The 25727-nt window shown below is 48.9% G+C and overlaps 2 protein-coding genes across 2 annotated transcripts in view; one reads left to right on the top strand and one right to left on the bottom strand.

Annotated features, from left to right (window-relative positions):
• Ccdc149 (coiled-coil domain containing 149) overlaps positions 1 to 2086 on the top strand; it is a 61847-nt gene extending 59761 nt beyond the window's left edge. The window contains exon 11 of the mRNA XM_059275051.1: positions 247 to 2086. Within this exon, the coding sequence (XP_059131034.1) occupies positions 247 to 680 (434 nt within the window). The 3' untranslated portion in view covers positions 681 to 2086. The remainder of the gene's footprint in view (positions 1 to 246) is intronic.
• Positions 2087 to 8111: 6025 nt separating this feature from the next.
• Sod3 (superoxide dismutase 3) lies at positions 8112 to 9096 on the bottom strand. Its single transcript, XM_059275049.1, has one exon. The coding sequence runs from the start codon at positions 9081 to 9083 to the stop codon at positions 8337 to 8339; it is 747 nt and encodes a 248-aa protein (XP_059131032.1). The 5' UTR covers positions 9084 to 9096; the 3' UTR covers positions 8112 to 8336.
• Positions 9097 to 25727: the final 16631 nt, after the last annotated feature.

Here is a 25727-nt window from a genome sequence, read left to right as displayed (position 1 = left end):
TAGTCCTCCATGGACAGATGAGATCCCTTGGCAATAAGGCAGAGGTTCAAGAAGGTGCTTGCTTGGCTTCTACACACAGGTCCTTCATCCCCCTGGGCTCCAGTGCCCTGCCTGGAAGAGGGAAGAGTAACAGGCTATTGGTCGTTAAAGGCCACGCGCAGGTGGCTGGGTGGGAGCTGACAGAGAGAAAGGTGAGTCTAACCTGCTGCCGCCAGAGGGTTAATGCTGTCCTCTGTCTGTTTGCAGGGGAGGTTCAGAAGCAGGAGTGGGGTGAAAGCTGTGCAGCTGCTGAGGCATTGGCAGTGCCTGAGGATGCTGGGAAGTCTGCTGTCAGCTCCCCAACACAGCCGAGCAACAGGAACCAGAGCTCATGCTCTCCTCATCCCCCGTTACCCCAGACACCTTCAGAGGACGTAAACATGGTGGGAAAGGAGGCCATTCAACTGACTGATGGACCGGAGGCTGCAGACCTGGAGGAGGTCACAAGGGAGGCTCCCACGGAAGAACAGAGGAGTGAGCCCGGCCTGTCCCCACCCAGCCTGGCCTCCCAGGGAAAGTGCACCACAGCTCTCCAGCAGGACCCCTTGCCTTCCACGCAGCCGGAGGCCAAAGCGTCTAGTGTGGACGGTGATGGAGGGCTCTCAGAGGGCAGAGACACAAGAAGCACTGTGCAAACATGAGGGAAACAGAGACTGACGGGGTGACACATGGATGGCCCCAGGGACAGCGAGGAAAGGCTGAAGGCCCGGAACAGACGTCCAACCACTCTCGCCTAAAACACCTTCCTGTCTGCAAACGAGAAAGCGCTCTGATCCGGCTACAAGCTGGAAGCACCCGATGGTGCCAGCTCTGTCTGATTTATTAAATGCTGGTCTGTGAGCTACTTGGTGTCACCTCTGTCTGCCGAAGACGTGCCGCTGTGAACACGGCCGGGCACAAGAATCGTAGTTGCCATATGGCTGCCTTTCCACATCCCTTCCTGTCAGCATTTGTTTTATTAGAGAGAAGATGTTTTTCTATTAGCATTTAATGTTGTCCATCAAAGTGATGGGACAAGCTGGGAAAGAAAGGTTTTTTTGTTTTTTTTTTTCCCTGGGTCTCGGTCTTGGGAATAACTGGGTGGCTGGAAGAAAGATGTAATTGAATGAAATGTGTTCATGGGGCCATGGCTGCACTTTGTCATGGATGGGGTCTCTGAGGATCCCCCAGAAGTAGATGTTCTTGGCACCCAATGTTTTACAGTGGGAGGTGGGAGGGACCAGAGCAGGCTGGGAAAGTCAGGCTACAGGTTGGAGAGGCTGTTTGTTGACTAGTACAGATCTAAGGGTTCTAGCCTAGGTCTGGAGCTTTCGATGGCCAGAAGGGATGGGTTAACAAGGAGCTGCCAGGGGTAGGGGACTTCCTAGTGGCATTCTGATTTGCTGTTGTTGTTATTATTGTTACTTACACGATATTAGAAACACTAGCTGTCTTTATCCAGCCCAAGCTGCACAGGATGATGTGGATATTTGGGTTCTGGGAGAAGCTCACTGCTTAGCTTCATCCCATTTCCCCGTACCACTTGAAACCCTGAACCACTCACTCCATCAACAGAAGGTTGCATCTGGGCCTCCAGGTACTCGGATTTTAAACACAGGACTCTGAACTTGTAGCCTAATAGGGAAGGAGCAAAGATGAGTTTACTACAGCCTTGACCACTGTACACCAAGCATAATGTCCAACGGGGGAGGAGGAAGTAGCCCACTCTGGCCGCTGCTTCCTCACAGAGTGCAGAGGAGCTACAGAAATTTGCAGGGCCATTAAGCCCAGACTGCCCTTTGAGCTGGGCTCAGTTCCTCTCCCTGGGTATGTGAGGTGGCTGAGATCCCCAAGCTCACACCACCTCTGAGAGCCGGATCTCGGAAACTCCAGCTAGAAAGGGAAGCTCAGAGATGGCGCATGTTCCCATTCATCCTAAAACCCGTCTGTGCCCTGGGACTCCCAGGGACAAGGAGACACCTTCAGACAGGGTTCCAATGTTCTATTTATCCCTCTGTATTTCAGTTTGTCCCTTCCCCATGAAGGCCAGCCACGTGGAGGAGGAAGCCCTGGGGCTGTAAGTTCAACACAGAACACAGTCCTGAAGGTGCCTTTTTTTTTTTTTTTTGCTGGATAGGGGCCTTGGGTGACGGTATGTGTTTGGCTATACATGGTCAGTATTGCTGCATAGCACACCAGGGCTGCCAGGGGAAACGCAGCCAGATGTGACTCAGTAAAAGAAAATAAACACTCGCACCTCCCAGAAGCTCTGGCTTGGACGCACATCCAACAGGTACACATCATCGGGGCCATTCATCACTTTCAGGAGAGAGGGGTTAAACTCTGACACAGTCTAGTAGGGCAAGAAACTGCAGTGAGCCCCAGGGTCTCTGCTTTAGGGAGCCAGGATGATAGGGGTCCATAACTTGAGCCCATTGTATGCAGGCCGCTTGGGAGGGACCCCTGTTATTAGATGGAATCAGAGCGAATAAGCTGATGTTGTTACATGTGCAACCACGACAACGCACATCGCCACCTCTGCTGTGCCCACCCAACAGGATTCTTCTCCTCTAGACAATAAAGAAAGTTCTAGCCACTAATTATGGTTTCCTTTGGTCTTTTTAAAAGAGTTAGCTGTGGCATTCTCTCCCCAACCCCACCATCCTGCGTCCATCATGATATTCCCAGCAACAGCTCATACTCAGACGAACTTAAACTATAGGGTAATGAACTCTATTGTGTGGCCAAGACTTCGGATGCCGAGCATCTTGGAACTACTTCATTCAAGAATTTTCCAGGGATCTGGGTATCCATCTCTCATTTTTTTTCTTGTTTTGTTTTACATTCACGGTTGCGACAGCTCCAGACACCACTTAGTACCACATTGTGTTCAGGCACAAGGATATTTCTCCCACATATGTATAAACATGTTTTAAGTGGCAAAGGAGAAGGAAAACGGGTTTCCGTCATACTTTACCAGTCACACAATATCCCATGCCTATATCTAAACACCTAGCTGGGACGTATTATTATTGTTGTGATGGGTAAAGACTCATCGAGGCATACCCTCTGGGTTCTCCCTAAGTAGGAAGACACTAAGAGAGAAATTGACAAAACAAAATCACAGTCTTAGGCAGCCCTGAGCAATTAAGTAGACTTGACTCCTGCATATCTTTTTCATGGAGCTAGAGAGCAACTGTTATTTGTTAGGGAAAGACCATGTCCTCTCATCTCCTCCCTGATTACGGTCTGCTGTGTTTCCTAGCCTTTTTTCCTCCATAGGTGTCTCTGTCCTGTTAGTTTTCCACCTTCATTAGTTGAGGTGCAGAGAGCAGTCTAGAGAGGTGAGGCCGAGTTGATAGTCCTTAAAGAGAGCGTGTGTGCACTCTGTGTGTTTTGTGCTGTGAGCCCTCAGGTGTGGATAGTCCTCAGGGTGTTTGTCTAGACGAATTGGTGTTTGAGAAACCAGACATTCTCATCCTTACTTCCTCCCTTCCCAAGCCCTGCCTGTCCCTCTTTGGCTGCCCCTCCATGTCACCATCTTAAGCATCCCTCTGAGCCCCGCTAGCCAGGAGGTCCCAGCTAGAGCCTCCTCCCCACAGTTAACCTAAGCCAACTAATTTAGTTTAAGGTTCCTTCTTGGCTTCCTAACACCCTCCCATCATCCATCACAATGCCAGGTTTTAGTGAGGGCCCTCTTGGTGGCATTCCACACAGTGGCTTCTCACTACAGTCCTGCCTGAGAAGACCTGCACCAGCTTCACTTTCTGGCAGGAAAAGGTCATTTTTACTTGCGCATTAATATAAGTCTGTCACTTTACAATGTTAACTTGTTTTTGTCCTTCTTGGTTTTTTTTTTATACCCTCTCCCAACCCCCCGCCACCGCCGCTCAAATCCAGGTGCTTTCCTGGCTTCATTGTGTAGCCCTGTGAATGCCTGGGTACCACCCTCCTCTTTGGAGGTCTCTGCTGGACTGTTCTGGAAGGTGTGTTTGGAAGCATCCTTCCTTCCTGATTCTGAGCACTCCCTCCGGAGGCAGCAGGTAGGCTGTCCGAAAGTCAAAGGGTGGCCACAAAATCACACTTGAATGCAGTCTTTCCCCTAGGCAACTGAACATAGAGCAGTGTAAGATCAGAGAGAGCCAACAGGGGGGCAGGAGAGGGTCTAATTAGAGGGAAAAGCAAGAAAAGCAAGAAGAGCTAGGCTCTCTAGAGTACGGTTGCACAAAAACAAAACACCAAGACACAGCACGGGGGCAATTTACACCTCTCACTAAATGACAATGTTTTCTTTTGGCTGTGTGGAGGGCAGGTGCATACAATACTGAGAAGTTTCACTTTGGCCAGTCTTGTGTGAGTTTGGGAATGTGTGGGGAGGGAATCTGAGCTGAGGCCAGGACCACTCCTTTAGAACAGGGCTTGCCTGTTAGGCAGGAGTTGAGTTTGAGCCCCAGCAGGGAAGTGAGAAAAACAAAACAAAACAAAAACACAAGAATCCAGGTGTTTTGGCCCACACTTGTAAGCCCAGTGTATTGAGACAAGATGGACATGGGTGGGTCCCTGGAGCTCACTGGGCAACCCAATTAGTTGTTTGGTGGATTCCAGGGTTTCAAAGCCCTGTCTCAAAACAATAAAAATAATGGACTGTGCCCAAGGAGTAACATCTTGGATTGTCTTCTGACCTCCACACATTTGCATGGACATGCACATACAACATTAAATCACCTTAAGTACGTGGTACTGTTTTTTAAAATTACTTGCTATTTTGTAGTTTCGTTTAATGAAAGAGTAACTTGTTTGCACAGCGAACTGGGTTCCTCCATCATCATGTACCATATTTAACTAGAACTTGTGCCACGGTTACCTGAAATAAAGAAGCCTGGAGGCTGGGGAGATGGTTCGGTGCTGGTTGTGAGCTGGCTGTGTAGCTGTAGTGATTGGAGTTTGGATGCCCAGTATCCATGTAAAGTCTGCATGGGTGTGGCAGTCTCCTGCCGTACAAGCCTTTGGGAGGGACAGACAGACTCGAGGAGCCAGATTGCTATATTAGCCAAAACAGTGAGCTCCAGAGTCAGTACATTTGAGAGTCTGGAACACACACACACACACACACACACACACACACACACACACACACACACCATGTGCGTAAAAGGAAGAAGTGGAGGGTGGGCTCTATGGCTCAGTGGGCAAAGGTGCCTGCTGTGCAAGCCTGGCAACCAGACTTCAATGCCCAGAACCTGGGTAATGGATTCCTCAGAGTTGTTCTCTGAGCTCCACACATCACCTGCATCAATGGCAAGTGCATACCCTCATCCCCATATCGTGCACATACACACAATGAATGCTTTTTCAGGGTTATCCTTGCTGACTGGGGGATTAATGGTCTGCGGTTATCTGTACCACCCTTCCCCCAACCCTCCCCCAACCTTCCCCCAACCCTCCCCGAGGCCAAGCCCAGGCTGGGCTTTGCTTCCAGCATTCTGTAGCAACTTACCCCTTGCAATCTGTCACCTCAAATTCTTTGATCATATGGCAGTAGTGAAAACTACCAAGGATGTAAAGATTTTATGCATTTTGTCCAAACAGCAGATCTAAACTCAGTTGGTTTATTTCCTGCAGGCTTTTAAGTTGGCTAAAGCACTCACTGATTTGCTCTATTTTCTTAAGTTTTTTAATATTTTTGTGTATATGCACTAATAAGCCCCACTCGGGGGGAAAAAAATTAAAAACATCCCTGCCATTCTGAAAAACAGCTTATCCTAACATCTAAAGATAGCATCCCTAATTATTGTCTACATTGTGTGTAAGCTATGCGGGATCGAGCATTATTCTTGCTTTACCAGCTGTGGGTAGGTGCAGCCATTACATCAAATGCTTCTAATTTTACAGAAAGAAATCAAAACAAGTGTGGGTTTAAGTCCCAGCAATGAACGCAAACCCTGTGAGTCAAACCGGCAAACTGATTAGCAAGCCGGCCAGGAAGTCAAAACAGCAAACATAAAGAGATCCATAAGCCAGATCTGTAAGATGAGGGGAGTAAAAATAGAAGCCAGGGATCAAGTAGAGTCCAGTGGGCGGTCTTGGTGGCACACAGGGTTTTGTGCCAAGAACCAGATGTCCGCCTCATGGCTCCCAATCTTCTCTTCTTCAGTCCCCTCCTCGCCAAAGCTGAAAAGGCAGAGCTCACTCCCATGGCCTCTGGTTGGTTGGCTGTAGAAACGCTTCTTAGAAACCTCAGGTGGCTACCTCTCATTTACTAAAAATCCTGAAAATCCTTCTAGCTGCATGACACTCGCTACCTCACAAGGTGTCTGGATCCACTGTTAGGTATAGCTTTGTCTGGCTTTATCGGCAGCTGTTAATAGACTAACTGGATCTGTATTAATTATGCACGTTCTGCTAAGCACCTCTCATGAACAACACCCGATTTAGGCTTCAAAACAACCCTGCACGATGACCAGGTTTTCACGTGGTTTCAGTGATTCGTTCAGGTCATACAGCTTGGAAGCATGTGGCAGAGCTGGGGTTCAATGGGGTCTTTCTATGTGAGCCCAAACTGCCAGCTGCCATGCTTGGCTCTTTCGGTGGCCTGCAGTTTGCTCTTTTGGTATTTTCGTGGTGTTTCTTAGCTCTCGGGAGAGTTGCTAACTCCATGAAGGGACAGAACAAATACAGGCTGGGTCTGCTAGGGTGTTCGGGGACCCAAGAAGAAGAGAAGACGAGCCGTGAGAAGCACCGGCTGATCCCAAGCCTAGCTTCCCCCAGGGTTCTGAGTTGGCCATCACATGGCAGCAAAGGAGAGGCTGTGGTTGGAGATGGACTTCATGCCTCTCCAGCATGGCTTCCCAGGTCCCTGGCATCTCACTTGCACAACTTCCCACTGTGGAGACGACGGGGTAAAGCTCCGCACAGGAGAAGGGCTTCTGGCTGTGGTTCAGTTTGTCTCACAGCCGAGGTCTGGGAGATGAGGCTGCTTTGCAGCACCAGGTTGGGAAGCCTCTGCTGGGAGATGGGCTAACACAGGTACTCAGATCGGGTTTGTAGAGGAAGAAGACATACACAGGCAGTTCTCTAACACCTGGGGAGCTGCATACCTGGGCACCTCAATACTTACCCGACTCTCATCGGGCTAGGGGCTCCAGCCTGGGACTCATTTCACAGCACAGGAGGTTTTTTGTTTTGTTTTGTTTTGTTGGTTTTTCTTTTTTCTCCCTTCCCTCTCTATTCTCTGGCTCTGGGTTGTGTCGATATCTTTTTTGTAAAGAAGCCGCACACATGCACATTTAAATGTCCTTGAACGGCTGTTAAGCCTCAGTCCTCCAAAAGGCATAGCAATTGATGATAGAACCTTCTCCCTACAGGACTGGGAAGACGGGAGAAGACCTGCAAAGACTCAGGGATATTTTTGGGGAAGGAGAACTGAGCCAAGAAGTCTCAAAAAAAAAGTACCCAAGGCCAATGCAGGACTGAATTGCTGTGCTTTAATGTGCAACACACAGGTTGCCAAATACCCTCGTAGGAACTGCTCTCCATGGGGTGCAGGCACCATATGGGGACTAGCTGAAAACAGAACCAGGGGCACCCCAGGAGGTGAGCTGAGACGTGGAACCCTAGGTGTGTGTGAGGCAGGGTGGTCTCAGAGCACCTAGGAGGAACAAAAGGAGGAAAGAGGAGGTCCCTAGGGAAGAGAGGAGTCTCTTGTGCTAGAGGATAGGAAAGAAAAGACGGACGAGAGGAAGTGGGGTGGGGGTGGGGGTATTTCGGTGCACCTGGGGTAGTGTTCTCAAAGGTGCTGACTGGGAGGTCCCCAGAGCAGAAAGAGAGTGAGCTCGTGAGATCTCGGAGGGGGTGGGAGGGGGGATTCTCTGGGAGCAAACAGAATCAAAGACTGTTTCAAAGGGGATTCTAGGAACATCTGTGATTGTCTGGACACATAGGGGCCCTTAAGGTGGAGTGTCCAGCATGGAGGGGAACCTCCATCATATGGAGGTATCTGGGAGCACAAAGGAGTTCCGGGTCTGTGGAAGTGTCTAGGGCATGAAAGGATTCCTGGATTAGGTGTCTGGGCCGCGGGGGTGGGTTGGGTTGGGTTGGGTTGGGGTGGGGCGGGCATCTGGGGAGCGTAGAGGTGACTGGGGGGGTGGCTCGTGAAGGCATCTGGGGCCATGCAGAGGTGTCTGGGGTGCGTGGAAGCGTGTGAGACTCTCAGAGGCGCCTGAGATGTCTGGAAGGCATCTGTCTGGGATGCATCAAGGCGACTGAAGCGCGCGGAGGCATCTATGCGCGGCGGCTGGGCTGGGCGACCGGGGTGACCCTTAAGCGGCCTTGCACTCGCTCTCCCGCCGCCGCTTCTTGCGCTCCGCGTGCTCCTGTGTCTGGCGAGCCCAGGCCGCGGAGGTACTGACGCCCACCACGCAGCAGGCGAGCCGGCGACCGGCATTGCCGTTCTCCACGCTGGCCTGGTTGCTGCCGCGGCCCAGGTCATCCTCGCCCGCGTGGACCACCACCGCGCGGCCCAAGATCGAGTGCGGGCCGGCCAGCGACGCGGCCAGGCCGGTGCGGTACTTCCAGAGGCGGCCGTCGCGCACCACGAAGTTGCCGAAGTCGCCCGGGTGCTGTGGGTGCTGCACGGCCATCGGGTTGTAGTGCGGCCCGGTGGACTCGCAGCCCTGGCTCAGGTCCCCGAACTGATGCACGTGGATGGCGCGGCTGGAGACGTTCGGCTCGGCAGGGAAGCCCTCCAGATCGAAGAAGGCCTCGAGCCTGGCGCCGGGCGACAGCTGCCGGAAGAGGACCAGGCCGGTGACCCGCGGCTGATCGGTCGCCAGCGAGGCTGACGGCTGCACCTGGCAGACTGCGTACATCTCTGCGGCATCCACCTCCCGCCGTCGTCCCAGCTCCAACCAGATCTCCTGCACTTTGGCATGGGTGTCGCTTATCTTCTCAGCCAGGTCTGGCTTGATCTCTGCTAAGTCGAAGCTGGACTCCTCAGGATCCGGCAAGGTCCAGGTGACAGAGCCACAGGCCGCCAGAAGCAAGCCACAGAACAGGAAGGCCAGCATGGCTGAGGTTCTGCACCTGCGGTTCAGACATCCCCATACACGTAAGGGGAAAGCAAGCCTTAGTCACTTGAAATGTCCAGTCTCACGGACCCCATTCTCACATCCTAAGCCCACAGACCCCACAAGGGACTGCCTGGGCCTTCTCCCATGATTATTTATTTATTTTTACAAACGTGTCTCCAGGGCTTGCTAGGTGCCAGGCACAAGGTTATGGGCTATATTTGCAGATGTACCCAACCCCTACGTTCAGAAACTCACAGAGATCTGAGTCACACAAAATTGACAATCCTCCCAAGTCCTGTCTCCACAGCCAATAGCTGTTAGGAGTCTTAGGGACCTTGTCTGCCCTTCCAGATCTAGCTCTTCTCACCTCCCTGCCTGATCTCCTGGCAGGCTCTTCCCGGGTTCTTCCGGCAGGCAGGCGTGAGACTGCCCCTGCCATCTTGGTTCTTGCTGGTACTGAACCCTCTCTCTGAAGTGTTTGCACCCTGATCCCCACCACTCCGCTGACTTAGAGCCTAGGGTGGTGGCAATTCCGTTTTCTTCACAGTTTTTCCCTGAAGTTCCTGCCGTAGTCTCCTAACTGGTGGTCCTCGGCCTGTGTCTGTCTCTGAGTCTGTGCGTTTCTGTCTGCCCCTGGACTGTGCCCACAGCCTTTCTAGTCCTGTCCATCTCCTAGGTCCATACCAGGCAGCAGGATGCCTAGTTGTTAAATGAAGACGAGGGTAAAGACAGGCGTGTCCTCAAGCTGTTCCAGCACAATGCTAAGGTGGAAGTTGGAGCCTCGTGCTGGGGACACTGAAGAAGCCATGTCCACTCCCAGTGGGGGTTTGGGTGGGGGCAGTGTACAGATCTAAAACATCACATCCATCCCATAAATATGTACGTATGTTTCAAAAAGTTAAAGTTCTAATCTAACATAAGGAAGGATGAGGGCTGGGCTTTGGACACTGAGGACTGGGGAAAGGCAATGGGGACAGTCTAGGGACAGAGATGGACCCAGGCCCAGAGAGACACAGCCTTAGGACTAGTTAGGTGGCCATTGGAGGAAGCCAAGGCAGAAACGATGGAAGCTGTTACTAAGTGGAATTGGCAAACAGAGAATGCATAGGTGTGGTAGCCATGGCAAGAGGGAGGAAGAGGAATAGTAGTTTCCAGAGGCTGAGGTGTCCCCAAGAGGAGAACCTGTGGGTGCATGTGGGTAACAGGCCCAAGAGGAAGTGGGCTAGGGTGTGTGCAGTGGTGGGAACATCCCCATCCAGGGGCTGGACAGATGTTTGCGAGCTCAGGTCTGGTACTTGGAAAAGGCCAGGAGATTGGGTTAGTGTTGAGCGCACATCAGGTTCTCTGTGTGTGTGTCTGTGTGTGTGAGTGTGTGTGTGAGTGTGTGTGAGTGTGAGTGTGTGTGAGCGTGTGTGTGTGTGTGTGTGTGTGTGTGTGTGTGTGTGTGTGTGTGTGTGCAGGGGCCCAAGGTTGACATCAGGCATCTTTCTCAATTTCTCTCCACCTTATATCTTGAGACAGAGTCTCTCACTGAGCCCGAGGCTTGCTGTTGTCCTTCTGGCTAGTCTGGCTAACCAGATGGGGATTCCCTATCTCCTCCTCCCTGTCACGGAGATGGAGGTGGACCACCACACCCATCCAGCTTTTTACGTAGTTTCCGGGGATCCAAACTTCCCATCTTTGCTTTACCCTGGGCCGTATCCCCAGCCTGGATTCTGGTTTCTAAAACCAAGAAGCCCAACCATCCCCCACCCAAGAGATTCTAATTCAGAAGGGCTTAACTGATCTCTCTTTTTTTTTTTTAAGTTTAAATATTCTGGTGCCCCCAAATAATGAAAAGGCACAGAATTCATCCTCAGTTACAACACAGCCAATTCACTCGATATGTGGGTGATGGATTTCAAAATGCCTCATGGATTCCAAAATCCATGGATGTCCAAGTCCCTTGCGTAAGAGAGCAAGATGTGTGCACAGAAGCAGCTCAGATGGTCCTGTGCACTTTAAAACATTCCTGGATGCTTTACTGCAGTCACCGGGGTCAAGGCTGTGTAAAGAGCCGTTCCATGGAGAAAGGCCTGCGTATGTTCAGTACAGGTGGGCTTTTTTTTTTTTTATCTGTTTAGGTTTTGTAATTTCTGTCCGAGGTTGTCTGAGGTATACAACCCAAGGACATGGAGGGTGACTGTACTGTGACTTTGCAGGGCTACAGTCCATAGCCTCGGCTCCTTACCTGTAAAATAAGGCCAGTTCTGCTACAGAAGGCCATGGTGAGGGTCAAGGCAGATATTTATAAAGGGGATACTTGCACATTTTAAAACCTGCCCTAAGGGATTAATGATCCCTCCAAGGGGCTAGTTGAAGGTCATCTGTGCTTTCCGAGCCCTTCTACAACCCCTGAATAGGTGCCATTTAAAATGAATGGACTGTGGGTTCTTTCTATAGCTGTTACGGAAGGACAATTTAGTACGGTGATTATAAGAATGGATTCGGGAACTCGCCCCATGAATCTAAAACTTGACTACCACTTACGCTCTGAGGTTATCTGCTACTGCTGTTTCTATGCTCGGGAGCGGTGTGCTGAGCTGCAAACTGTCCATGGGCCTGCTTCCTCTCTGAGCCCATTTCTCATCTGCAAGTAGGCGTAGGCATACCTACCTCTGGGGAGCTCGCTGCCTACCAGGCTTCAAAAAGAAGACTGAAATCGCCAACACCAGTTGAATCCTTGAGCCAGGCACTGTGAAAAGCCTTTGGCATACGTGACTTGTAGACATATATATGTATGTGTGCACATCAATGCACGCATGCCTGTGTGTGTGTGTGTGTGTGTGTGTGTGTGTGTGTGTGTGTGTGTAGATCATTGATTGAGTTAGATTGATAGGCCAGCAAGCTCCCCAGTCCACCACCATTGTGCCCAGCTTTTTCGTGCATGCTGGGGATCGAACTCAGGTCCTCATACTTTGCTGACTGAGCCGTCTCCCCAGTCCCCGGGTTTGAATCCTGGCAGGCACTCTATGAGATGGATACAATGGGCAGAAAGCAGAGGCACGGAGTTGACCCTATCTCCCCAGGCTACGCATTTACTGAAGAGCTCAGGGCAAGATCTGGAAGTGAATGGTTGTCCCTCAGGCCCCCCTTCAGAACCACACTGCCCAGTTTTCAAATAGGGCTCTCGTACAGAGCAAGTTCTCGGCAAAGGGCAGCACGTGGCTGCCAGGGAGAGGCTGCTGCTGGAGCTGTGAGGACCATCAGCTGAGAGATGCTGTGGAGGCCAAGGAAGGAGGAGGGAACCAGAAAAGGCTTGAGAAGGAGTAAGCCAGGTAGGTCTCAGGGAACCCTGAAAAAGTGACATCTAGAGACTCTCCCCCTTTTGATGTGGCCTAGTGTGGCCCTCCTTTGGAAGCTTTGGGGAGTGGGTAGAGAAGTACGGGAGCAGCCTTGTGCATCTGGCCTTAAGCTCTCCCCGGACAGGGATCCTCTTCTGAGGCAGCCTATCACTCAGGCATGTTCTGTGCTTACGCTTCGCTTCAGGAATTCTCCCTTCAAAGCCCAGAGCAAAATCCAACCGGAGTGTGTTTGTGGGCTTTTCTCAGAGTGAACGTTTTTTTTAAAAAGACATTTTCTTTTTATAAAGAACATGCTTCCTTACCCCTAGGTAAACCCGGACTCCTTGTTCGTGAGGTCTCCTCTCCTTGAGTATTTTCACCCGTCAGCTGCTCTTTAGAAGGAGCCTTTGCTGGCAGCCGGAGCCGACAAAACCCTGGGACTTAGGACTTTCCAAAGCAAGTGACTCTTGAGGGTACCTGCTCATCCCCACCCTCCATAACTCCAACACCCAAGCCACGTAGTGACCAAAGACAGCCTTCATTACATGACATTTATAGCATTAAAGGCCTCTTGGACCAGCCACTGCAGGCCAAAGGAGAAAGCTTTCTTCCCATTCACTTCCTCTCCCTCTTCCCATGACCCCAGAGCAGCCAGGCCTATCACTAAACTGGGTTTCTTTCCCAAGAACATGACTGAACCTTTTCCAACAAGTGCGGGCTGCCCCAGCCCAGTTTCCAGCTCTTAAGAGGCACGCTCCTCAAAGAATGAAATTAAGCTCAGTTTGGCACGCACCTGTCAAGCTCTCCAAGAGCGCTTTCCCTCTGGCGAAGTGGGGAGCAGTACCGAGTTAGGGGCCTGAGGAAGAGCCTGTGGGCTGCCTCCCCAGAGCTGTCTGGCTGGCTGTTTGTGAGCAGCAGGGAGGCCAGCCCCGGGGAGTGGTCAGCAAAAGGGAAGAAGGTCATTGGGCTGGCTGAGACAAGAAAATCCAGCCTGGCTGTCCCTTGTGGTAAAATTGCTGCCGCCTCCTCCTCCTCTTCCTCGTCATGTTTTTCCTCCTCCTTCTCCTTTTCTTCCTCTTCTTCCTTCCTCCTCCTCCTCCTCTTCCTTCTCCTGTTCCTCTTCCTCCTGCTTCCCCCTCCTCCTCCACTTCTTCTTCTTGTCCCCACCTCCCAGATCCTTTCCCAATGCTGCTTCCCCTTGCCAAGTACGCCTTTCGTGACTTCCCTGGCTTGTGCAGACGCAGTCAGTGACCTTCAGAACGCAGCAGGGGAGCAGAAAGGAGAAGGAAAATTGCTTGTTTGGAGAGGTGTACAATGGTCTCTTTATGGAAGGGCCTTTTCTCGTCCCCCGACTCCCTCAGCTGTTGACTTCTGCTGCTGGATGCTGGTATGTGTTTAAGACAGACATGGGCACTTGGCAGCTGAGTGTGACACTCTCTCCAGAACTGTGCTACCACACAGGGTGTGGGGCAGGCATGGGAGTGTGCCTTCACAGCCTTGCCATTTGCTCCCCGTGTGCTCCCTTTACCTCCCTTTCAGCATCTGTGAAATAGGCCCTGGAGATGGATAGCTCCCATTCCCATGAGAATCAAAAGAGTAAACCCGGTGTCTAGCTCTCATAATGACATTAGTGAGTCAATAATGACCAGAACAGTGACATGACTGGTGTCACTGTTGTATTAAAGTGACCGAGGAGGACGGTTTGTTTTTGAAACAGGGTTGCATGTGTCCCAGTCTAGCCTTAATTTGCTATGTAATGGAGAGTGACCTTGAACTCTTAATCTTCCTGCCTTAAGCTCCCAAATGCTGGGATTGCAGAACTGTACCACCATGTTTATGTGTTGCTGGGGACCAAACACAGGCCTTCACACATGCCAGGCAAACACTCTGCCAACTGAGCCCCAGCCCAAGAAGTCCCTTTAAAAACGGTACGTGGAATGGATATGTCAGGAGCCTTTACTCCAGGGTCATTGTTTCTTCTGTTATCAGGAACTCTTCTCCACCACAGATGCTCTTTCCATGAGCACTAGTTTCTCTTTCCCTGAAAAGCTCCCCAACCCCACCATGGGAAAAGTCAGCTTGCTGCTGCCTGTCTGTCTCCCCGAATTCCTTCAACAAACGGTTAGTGGGTGCCTGCCCCTTACCAGGCACCAGGTCGCACACCGGATACTTGAGCTGCCCAAGTCCCTGTCCTAGAAAACAGAGGTGCCAATGGTACAGCTATAGACAGAGGGACAGGATCCCGCCTGACACCTCCAGTGGCCGGGCCTGACAGACAGAAAGTTGTTCAGTAACCTGTCCTCTGGGCTCTACCCAGAGCTTAATGAATCTACTTCAGGTGGAGGCTCCTAGAAGCCTGTGTTTAATTAAATACAGATGGTTCTGCTGGGCAACTGTGTTTTGAGACCACTGCTCTGCTGAAAGACCCACAGGAAAGGCCTGTGTCCAGGGGGAGCTACTCTAAAAGATGAGAAGGGGGCTTCTCGGGACCTGAGGACTCTGGCCTATCTGACCTCGTCTACTTTTGAGGGCAGACACCTCTGGAAAGAGCAGCTCAGTCTTGAGCTCTGCATCTGCTGTTGAGAGTAGCTGGTCTCCACCAACGATCTTACAGAGTACGAGATGCCACCCACCACCCACCCATAGCCATCAGTCACCCTCAGCCACTCACCACCCAGAGTCACCCACAACCACCCACCACACATAGCCACCCTTCCAGATTCTGGCTTCTTTTCATGGCTTTTTCATTCATTTTGTTAAGTCCTTATTTTCATTCAGTCCTTGAAGTAATTCTTGCATAAGCTCCCAGCTACTGTTTCAAGTGGCACTGTCTTCAATGAGCCTCATTCTATTTCTTTCAAGACTCAAGACGCATTCCTTCATTCTGGGATTCTAGGATTAGTGTAAAGCCCCGATTCACGTTCTTTTTTATGCCCTCTAAGAGAAAATTGCCTTTTCTTACTCCATCCTTGCAACATTCATCCCCGTTCCTTGGATATCATGATCTCATTTCTTTCTTAAAAGCCAACTTTACTCCCAGATGCAAAGCTAAGCATTTGGCTTGGGCACCACTTGTCATGGTCAAGACACGATGCATTCTGGGACAATGAGACTCCAAGATACTTGATTGGGATTTAGACTCCCCCAACCCCTCCCTGAGACAGAGTTTCCCTGTATAACGGTCTTTGTAGATGAGGCTGGCCTAGAACTCACAGAGATCCGCCTGCCTCTGCCTCCAGAGTTCTGGCTTTGATTGGGACTCTTAAAAGAGATATATCTTCTCTTTCCTGACTTGAAACCGGAAAGAAACCATGGTCACTGTACTCCACCAAGGGAGGGGCTGTCTGAGGCCAAGGCCCATGCATAAGGAAATAAAATGAAAGTACAGTGAAACAGGGACTTGATGGAACCCAGCTTCTAGCCGTACCTGAAGCTCTGCTTTCGTTACGTGAACCTTCTCATAGTATGAGAACGTATCATGGCTAATGCTTGCAATCATTTTGTAGTGTAGATATTAATCTATCTACTCTATAGATAAGGACTTGTGGTTCAGAAAAGGAAAAACTATGGGTTCAAGATACAAGGCTAGAAAATGGCCAAGTCAGGATTTAAATTTATAAAATAGGCCCGGTGACACACACCTGTGATCCCAGTCACTCAGGAAACTGAGACAGATGAATTGCAATCCTAGGCCAGTCTGGGTTACACAGATCTCAAAAAGCGATTTTCTTAAGGGTTGGGAGGTAGAACAGAGAAAGAAAGCATGCTTGCCTAGCTTGCTCTGGGTTCAAGTCCCAGCCCTACAAAATCAAAAATAGTCATTTTGTAGATAGAAAAAAATAAAACAAACAAACAAAAAACCCTAATCCAAGATCTGGCCTGGTTCCTAAGCCTGGCCTCTTAATCATTACATTGGTTACCACCAGCCTGGTGCAGAGATGGGAGAAAAGGTACAGAGAAGTGGTAAGTAAGCTTTGCAGAGCTGACACCGAACCACTTCTGACCCCTCAAACTGTTAATGTGTAACAGGACAGGTCCCGTGCAAGTTGTAAGGCTCAGAATTAGAAACGTCAGGAAGCGCCCTTCCCACCCCTGGAGAAGAGGGCTCAGCTCAGGACCTTTGTGCTCAGGACTTGGACGCTGGAATGGCAGCTGTGAAGGACCTCTCTAGGAGCTAAGTTCCATCAGCAGGTGGTGTTTCAGTAACCTTGGAAGCCAGGGAGCTCCGATCACCTCCCTCCAAGCGCAGGTGGTATGCAGTGACAGTTTACCCAACCTGAGCACTTGAGACACTCCGGAGAAAACTCCAAGGGATCCCTGCCTGCCTGGAGTTTGCCCGGGACCCCCGCTGAGGAACAGACGCTGAACAGACACTCTGCAATCAGTCGTTTGGTCTACCCACATTTGGATCATCGAGGGGAAAGAGGCCCCTCGCTGCCAAGGTCGACAGGAAGGGAACAAGCCCCATTCTTCCGACTAGAGGTAAAATAATGACTAACATTTATTAGCCACCCTTTGTGTGCCGGGCGCTGGCTAAGGAACACTTGATGGTCACCTTAAAGGCACTGCCTGTGGGTCAAGAGTGGCTTGCACTCTGGTGCATGTGATATCCTGGCAAGTTCCCTTTACACTGTGAAGGAAACGTTACCTGTCCCTCCAACAGTGGCCATCGAGGAGAAACACTCATGCATAGGAGAACAGAAATGAAAGGCTTTTCTTGACCAGAAGGACAGTGGGTGTAGAATATTCCTCCAGGGAACACGAGGTCAAAATCCCTCCAAGTTAAGTTCCTGGTGTGTTCTGAGCAGCCTGAGAGAGAGAGAGAGAGAGAGAGAGAGAGAGAGAGAGAGAGAGAGAGAGAGCGAGCGAGCGCTCTATTTCTTTGTGTGCTGCCAGTTGTAAACAATAGAACAGAATGGGGAGCGAAAGTATGTGCGCATATCTAAGTCTGTGCCTGTTTCTTCAAAATAATTGCACGGAACACTCCACTTGGGAGAAGAGAAACAGTCTTCGGCTTACAAGTTTCATATTTATTTAATAAACATCTGCTGGACCCAGCAGCTATATTTATCCATCTTCTTGCTGCCTCCTTCTCTCAAACTGAAAAGCTGAGACTTCCTTTCCCAGAACCCCTTTCAACTGACAGTGGTCAGGTGACCCATTCTCAGTTTGGAAAACAATGCAAGACCCAGCTCTTGGCTGCTTTTTGGAGAGAAACATCAAATATAAAGACAGTGAAGGAATGAAAGGAAATTTTAGTGTGTAAGGAGGCGGTGTCTATTAACAGGTTAGTATCAGTCAAAATAAGTGCCAGAACACTGCTGTAGTCACAACCCAACATTGCACAGAGATAAAAAGGTACCGTCACTAGAAAGGCATTGGAACGCTCAACATTTTAGATATGCAGTAATAAAGCTTGGAATATATTAAGTGAAAACCCATAAAACTAAAGACAGGACAAAATCCAAAATCAGAATAGAACATTAAAGAAAGAAAAAGCTTTTAGTAGTTCATATAAAAAACAACCTGAATATAGATGAACTGAATAAGCTATCCATCCACACAACTGGGTATATTCCCAATATTTATGAGATAAGGAGTTCTCAAGGTTACGGTGTGCTCATCACACCAGATTCTATGCTAGGCCAAAACATTAGCTTCACTAAGGCCTAAGAGGTGTCACCTGATTGCAAAGAGACTGAGATAGAAATCAGTGAGCTGTCTAGAAATCCCCAAATACATGGAAACCAAACCATGTCCTTCCAACAGAAGGAGCCAGAGGGAAACAAGAAAGTAGTCCTACATGAAAATAATGAAAGCAACACATCAAAACCTGCAAGGTGGACCCAAAACAGTTCTTAAAGGGAGATACATGACTTTAATACATATGCCTATATTTAAAAAGTAGGAAAACTTAGATGTTAAGGAACAGCAAATGAATATATACATAGGTGCAAACATCACATAAACCAATAAGCCAAACAGAAACATAAAACGTAAACCAAACAGAAAATAATGATAGATATTTTTAAAAGCCCACGGTAGATGATTTTTAAAGGCTGATAAAACTGCTAAAAAGTCAAATAAGCCTAATTAAAGGAAGAGAAAGAAATCAAAATGGCTGATATGAGATGAGAAAGAAAGCATATTATTATTTTTTTAATAATTTATTTAAATTTATTTTAGGTACATTGGTGTGAAGGTGTCAGATGCCCTGGCACTGGAGTTACAGACAGTTATGAGCTGCCATGTGGGTGCTAGGAATTGAACCCAGGTCCTCTGGAAGAGCAGTCAGTTCTCTTAACTGCTGAGCCATCCCTCCATCCTCGAAGGCATATTATAAGCATATTATTTTATATACTAAAACTATTAAAAGGGTTAGTAGGGGGTTGCGGGATGGCTTTGCAGTTAAGAACGCTTAGTTCTTTCTCACTTATATCATGGTCGAGGATAAGGACCCTCGCTAACTGCTGGTAAAACCAGAGTAATGGCTTCTTTGGATGGGTATGGAGAGAGAGAGGGAGAGAGAGAGAGAGAAATATGGAGCCATCCCACATTTTGAATGTTTACGCATCAAAGATCATGTGTGTCACTGCTTATAAATTATATCTCAAAAAATCTGAAAAGCAGGACATCTTGTAAACATGAGCCAAACAGGAAGATAGGCAGAGGTTGGGCTGGCCTCATTGGTATGAAGATGACCTCAAGTTCAAATCCTTTCCAGGCAAGTTATTCAAATGGAATTCTGTTTTATGTGCCATTGGTCCTTAAAATTCAGTCTTGCAGAGTTTGAGATCAGACTTCCAATGAGGAAGCATCTTTCCAGGCTGAACAACGCCTTCTTATTTATTGGTGGGATGGCTGTCTTGCAGAGTCCCTAACCAGTTCCCAAGGGCATCAGCTGGACTCACACTTCAGAGGTCTCTGGTGGAGATCTCAAAAGTCTGGGATCAGGAGCTGGGGAGACAGCTCAGTCGTTCAGGTGCTTGCAATATAAGCATGGGGATCTGAGTTTGATTCCCAGAGCCCACATAAAAAGGCCAACATGGAATAGTGCTTGCTTAAAATCCCTGCTTTGGGGAAGCAGGGACAGTTAGATGCCTAGCACTTGCTGGCCAGTCAGCCCTAAGAAAATCAGTGAGCCCTAGGTCCCAGAGAAAGTTCCAGTTTCAAAAACACAAGCCGGGGAGCATTCTAAGGAATGATACCTAAGGTTAACCACTGGTCCCCATATCTGTGTACCTATAATATACACACCAAACACATAGGCACACCCACACATGCATGAACACACACATACATTAACACACAGTGTCTTAGTTACCTTTCTGTTCTCTGACAAAACATCATGACCAAGGCAGGTTCTAGAAGGAAGGGTTTACTGGGGCTTACTGTTCCGGGGTAAGGGGGTAAGAGTCCATCCCCATAGTGTTAGGGAGCACGGCAGTAGGCATGTATCTTCCCAAAAGGCAACACCTCACTTTTAATCCTTCCCAAACAGCCACCATCTGGGGACCAAATCTTCAAATGCCAGAGACTTATTGGGGACATCTCATTGAAGCAAGTCTGTGAGTTCCTCCTGACCTCAGGGAACCAACTTGGCAGTTCTTACACAGCATTCATATATGTACTCCAAGCCACATTGTTCCCACAGATTTAAAAAGAAAAAACAAAAACCAAAAACCCACCACTGGATTGTAATCGAATTAACCCACATAATGAGAGAATTTCATAATTAAATGAGCTAATGTACGTAAGGAAAGGAAGCACTTAGCACATAGCAACCACCACATTGTGTGATTTCAGTATCTGTTTTCTTTTACGATAATTCGTTTTGTAAATTGGGCTGGTGAAAAGAGAGCTCTCAGGCTGTGATGTAGAAACTGGTGAATGCAAGTACCCACACCTGGAGGCCAGGGGGACGCTGGGGACCTGCTCTGTCCCTCTCCTCCTTATTCCCTTGAGACATGCTATCTCACTGAATATGGAGCTAGGCTAGCAGCCAGCAATCCGCAACAATCCTCCTAGAATTCTGAACAAATGAGAAGCCCAGTGCTGGGATAATAGTGTGCACAGCCATGCCCAGATGTTTGGGTTTTGGGGAGCCCAAACTGAGGTCCTCAAACTTACCCGGCAAGCTCAGTTACCCGCTGAGCCATCCCCAACCTACAGGTGAATTTCTATATAGATGTCTGCTTCCCCTTTTCAGGACCCAAACCTTTGTTCTTGTGTTAGCTGGCTCTGCTGAAGTGGTAAGGGACAGAACACTAAACTCAACGCCAGCTTCAGCAGAAAGGGAGATGTCATTGGTTCACACAATTGAAAACTCCAGGATCGTCTATTTAAATAGCTCTAGGCCTTCCACCATTTTTGACAACCCTAGGCCAAGTCTCCTGGAAGCTGTTTGTATTGTTGAGGAGGGAATCTTGCTGTGTGACCAGGAGTGGGTGGGGCCAGTTTCACAAGCATCACACAGGGATAGCGGAATGGCGATGCCCCCCAACAAAGAAAGAGGCAGAGTCTGCTCTGCTCTGTCTTCTAGATGACTGACACGTGGCTTTAACCTGCAGACCAAGTCCTCTATGCATCCGACATGGAATCCCACATTGGCTTGTGAGCCAGCAGATGCACATCCCCGGTGCATTCACTCCTGAGAGTGAACCCAAATCAGCAGGTCCTCAAGCGCCTGCGGGACTCTTGCGTTGTCTTATTGAGATGTGCTGCAACTAGTTTATCTGAGGCTCTGATGATTGCATGATCCTGTCCTCCATTTTTACGTCTGTTCTCAGCGAGGCACCAGCTCTGAAAACTCTAAGAACATCAGTCCCACACTGAAAAGGCAGCTGTTCATGATGGCAGTCCACGACTGAGTCTTGTTAGTCCATGGATCCGAGTCTCTTTCTTCCCGCTTGGTGAAAGTTTGGGATTCCCTCAGCACTGCCCTTAGGCACACTGAAGGTAGCTTCGTGGGCTCAAAGGGCAGCGGGGAAGGATTTGTTAATGTGTTTCATTTCTTCACACGGGTTGTTGAGTCACGCCAAGCACTTTAATTGCTTCCTGTTATGAGACCAGGAGCCGGGTGGGGGAGGATGAATAAATTCAACCATTCACTTGGAAACTTAAATGCTAGCTGACTGGAAAAGAAATGAAGCCTTGTTTTCTCACAAACAGCAGCCAGAAAGTGTCCCCGGCTTCCGCTCTTACCATGGCCATCATCATCATCGCGTTTGGAGACGTTTTACACTTGGGAGATTATTTATATAACATGGGCGAGGTGCAGAACAGTTCTTTGCTTTCCTTCCTAACATTTCATTCAGGCCTCCATATTTTACAACAGGGCTTGGGACAGAGGAAACCCCTAAGGAAAGTTCCTGGGGAGTCTAGTTCAATTGGCACAAGGCAGTAGCCCAGGATGGCTGGGTAGAGGAAGGGAAGGAAGAAGATATTTGAAGCCCAGATGTTTCTGCATATTTTTGCTTAAAAAACAAAACAAAACAAAAAAACCCAAAAAACTCTGGACTTCCTACTGTGTGGTTTGATTAAAAAACTTGGTTCCAGCCAGGATTTGCAGCCCAAAAGAATACAATTTTTCTTACCCTTGGGAGGAATCGGCCTTTGTAAAGGCAATATTCAATAAAGAAGGCTTTTTCTTTTACCCACTCTGGGCACCAGATCCCAGACTGTAGTTTACAATAGGATCAACCCAAGAATGTCTGCCAGGAATGCTTTTGGCTGAAAATAATGGAAACTATGACAAGAAGTTTCTGAGACACTTGATGAATGTCACATTTAAAAAAAAAAAAAGTCTGGAGCCAGTAGGAGGGCCCTGTTGTGCCGGCAGGGCTCACGTTGGCAGCCCATAGACTTTTGGCCTCTCTCAGGTAGCCTTGTAATTTCAGGGGGACAATCTTTTACACACCCAGATGTGGCGGTCCATTTCTGAGAGGATAAAGGAAGGGGAACATCCTGTCCCCCAGATGGTTTGATGCCTTGTGGCCAGGAATTAATCACAGGGCATCAATACAAACACGAGTCTGGCCGGACAAGCCTCCTTTGCTCTCAGAACAAAATGGAGCTTCCTTTGCTAAGAATGAAGGAGGGAGAGTGTCAGGTAGGCGGCGAGCGTGGGCTGCCACACTGGTTCTGAGGTTTACCTGTAGGACTTCAATGTACTCTGAGAGTCCTCTAATTTGGGAGTGTATAAAGACAGTGAGATTCGTTGGGATAGGCAAGCTTATCCCACAGAATTAACATGCTCACAATTACCCAAGAACAGAAAGGTTCCAAACTCCGACCACTGCCACCAGCAACGGTGAAGTCAAGTTGTGTGTGTGTTTCTGATCTAGACGAATTGAGGAAAGTCTTAGCAAGGCGCAGCTAGAGGAAATGTTTCTGTCTGGACCTTCTCATCCCTTGTCATCCTGCTTCTTCAGCATTTACAGACTTCCTCCTGTTCTCAGCCATATACAAAACACACGGGCTCATTGTATTCTCTCTGCTCATCACATTGATCCATCTATCTGCCCACCCATCCATTCACCCATCCCACCCCCACATACACACATTTATTCACTCAGTCCCTGTTTTCCGAATTCCAAGAAGAGTCTCACCAACAATACCTTTACCTTTGCTAGGCTATTGCTCGGGTCTATGTAAACCTCCTCCAGTGTGCCTGCAAAAGGATCCCTTTTCCTTTTCTTCCATCGAGGCATATGGCCAGTTTCTCTGTTCTGAACAAGCTGCAATTCTCAGCTCAAGAGTGGAAGCATTCTGTATCAGCTGTGGTTTGGACATGAACACAATGCTTTTCGGTTGAGGGTTACTTGGGAAATTCTCTTCAGAGCTAGGCGTGACTTTGTAGGATCGTGTGATGGCCATAGACACACAGTTAAGCTGGGACTATCTTTCCCTTGACCAGCACGGTCAGCCTCGAAGCACAGGGTTTTTCAGCTGAGCCCCGTGGGAGTAGTCGGTGTCTCTATTTTCATGCAGAGAAAAAGCAAGAACAAGAAAAAATTAAAAAAAAAAAACAAAACAAAAAAACAAAACAAAACAGCTACATTGCATTTCTCTCTTAGCTCAGACCCAGAAGTCCGGACTGTCATTCAACACTCCCAGCAATTTCCTTACTTTTCTAAGAAATGCAAGAGGCTTTCCATCATAATGTGCGGACACCTAGACACAATTTTCCCAAAACTGTTGGCAGACTTGGAAGTGTGCACCGAGGTGACGTCTTAGGTCACTCCATTACAGGACAAGGCCACAGACCACACCGTGTAAGCATTAGATGCTCATTTCTCAAAGTTCTGGAAGCCTGCGTCCAAGATGGAAGTGTCACTACAGGCCCTTCTGGCACACAGGTACCATTTTCTGAGTCATTGAATGACAGACAGAGGGAGTTCTGACTTGTCTTCCTTTTGTTCCAAGGGTGTACATCCCACCGTGGTGGGGAGGGCTAACTTTTCACAGCCTTCACCAGCAAATCCCTTCAGTTGGGAGTTAGGGCTTCAACATAGGAGCTACGGGAGGGGTGAACCAAGCCTTCTGCACCTAAGAGATGGCCATGTGTGAGTGAAAGGGGCAAAGAGAAGGACTAGCCAGAGGAGAGGTGCCTTGGTTAATTTTCTTTTACCACAGTCACCCCAAGCTTAGCCATCTTTTTCTCATGCTTCAAGATTCTGGCTAGCAGGGATCTCCTTGGTCTTATGTAGCTTTGGTCTTGTATCTATAGGCTAGAGGCTTTGGCCTCAGACAAATAGAGGCCATGGCTCTCTCTCATGTCCCCCCTCATCCTCCAAGGCCTCTCCTGAGAACTGGTCTGGCCAACAGGAAATATGGCTCCCTTAGTGGTTCCAAGTTCTCCAAAGGTGTCAGGCCCTCTAAAACCCAAACCTCAAAATCTAGAAGCATCATTCCGTTTCCTTACAATCCTCTTGATCAGAGGCCAAACTCAGATGAGGAGGAAGGGAATGTAGAAACAAAAGCTATGGGATCCAGTGCTGAGAATTGCACCCAGAAAAGACGAGAATGCATGGGACAAAACCTCCTCTTTCCAGCTTCGCTCAAAACCCGCATCAAAACTCCAGCAGAACCACTGAAGAGGCAGTTCCACTTTCATACACGTGGGGTGTGAAACCTGGCTGCGTAAGACTTCAGAGTCAAACTCAGAGCCACAAAGACTTCAAGATAACTCACCCATTTCCTCTCCATGCTTCCACATCCGTTTTTAATAATCCTGTCCTTGGACTGAAGGCAAAGCCTTCTGGGAGCATTTTGAAGTAAATTTAGGGGAATGTTCTTGATCTGCTGTGGCCAAGGAGGACTTCATGGCCACCTGTAGCAGAGCCTTATTTAAACAAAATGTGTTGATTATTTTTAGCATAACTTAAGCCCCGGGAGACTAATGAGGTGTTAACAGTGCGTGTTAATTATGTGATTTCTGTTGTCTTCATTAAAGCTAAGATTCTCAATCCTATTTGCCACCTGAAATCCCGGGAGAGCCCCGTCACTCCTCTGACCCGGCCTCCTTCAGTTCCCTGCGGTTCACGCAATCACGGAGACAGGGTTCCATTCCCCAGAGGAGAATCAGCATTCGGGAGACCTTGGGTTCCCCCTTTCGCAGCCCTTTCCATTTTTAATCTCCGTTATTAGTTGTTAGATCTGACAGAAAGTTCACTGCGCAGGAAGCTGGCGACATGAGCTCATGCTGGATCGTTTTAGGACTGACTGTCCTTCACAGAAAACTGCCAGAGAGGCTGAAAACCAGAAGGAGGCTGAAATCAACCTCCGCTGCTTTCCCTCAGCATTTCAATTAACCAAGGAATTGTGCTGCAGACGTGCATGACTCTGATTATTTTAAACTTCTGCTATCTATTCTATACCTCTGCCCCGAGTGACAATACACCCCATCCAGAATGATCTTCCCTCAGAAGAGATAATCACCTGCCGTAGACTCATGTGAAGGTGCCATGAACAGCCCCTTCCTGGCTGTGTCTGCACTGCCAGTGCTTGAGACTTGGCTTGGTGATGGTGTTAGAGGCCTTATTGCCTGTCCTGGAGGTAGTGGGGTTCCTAATGATGGCCTCATCGGGAACTATGAAGTGGTAATGAACATAGCAGGTGAACGTGATTGGCAAACAGCACATTATGAGTCTCCTTAGTAATTAGAGTCATCTAAAAATGGAATGGGCTGTCACAGGAGGTGGTGAGCTCGCTGTCATAGTGGCAGGGACACAGAAGTGGGGGATCCTTACAGGTGAGGGTAGAGTCAGTCTTGTGTGTATGTGTGTGCCTTTGCCAGCTGTCATCTGGATCCTCT

This window comes from Peromyscus eremicus, chromosome 10 (genome assembly GCF_949786415.1).
Source record: "Peromyscus eremicus chromosome 10, PerEre_H2_v1, whole genome shotgun sequence".
NCBI classification, from domain to species: domain Eukaryota; kingdom Metazoa; phylum Chordata; class Mammalia; order Rodentia; family Cricetidae; genus Peromyscus; species Peromyscus eremicus.
Note: the sequence above shows the minus strand (reverse complement) of the source record. Positions and strands in the feature narration are given on the sequence as shown.

What these genes read in the sequence shown, in the direction of transcription:
- Sod3 (XM_059275049.1), bottom strand. Translation starts at nt 9,083, where the DNA reads ATGCTGGCCTTCCTGTTCTGTGGCTTGCTTCTGGCGGCCTGTGGCTCT.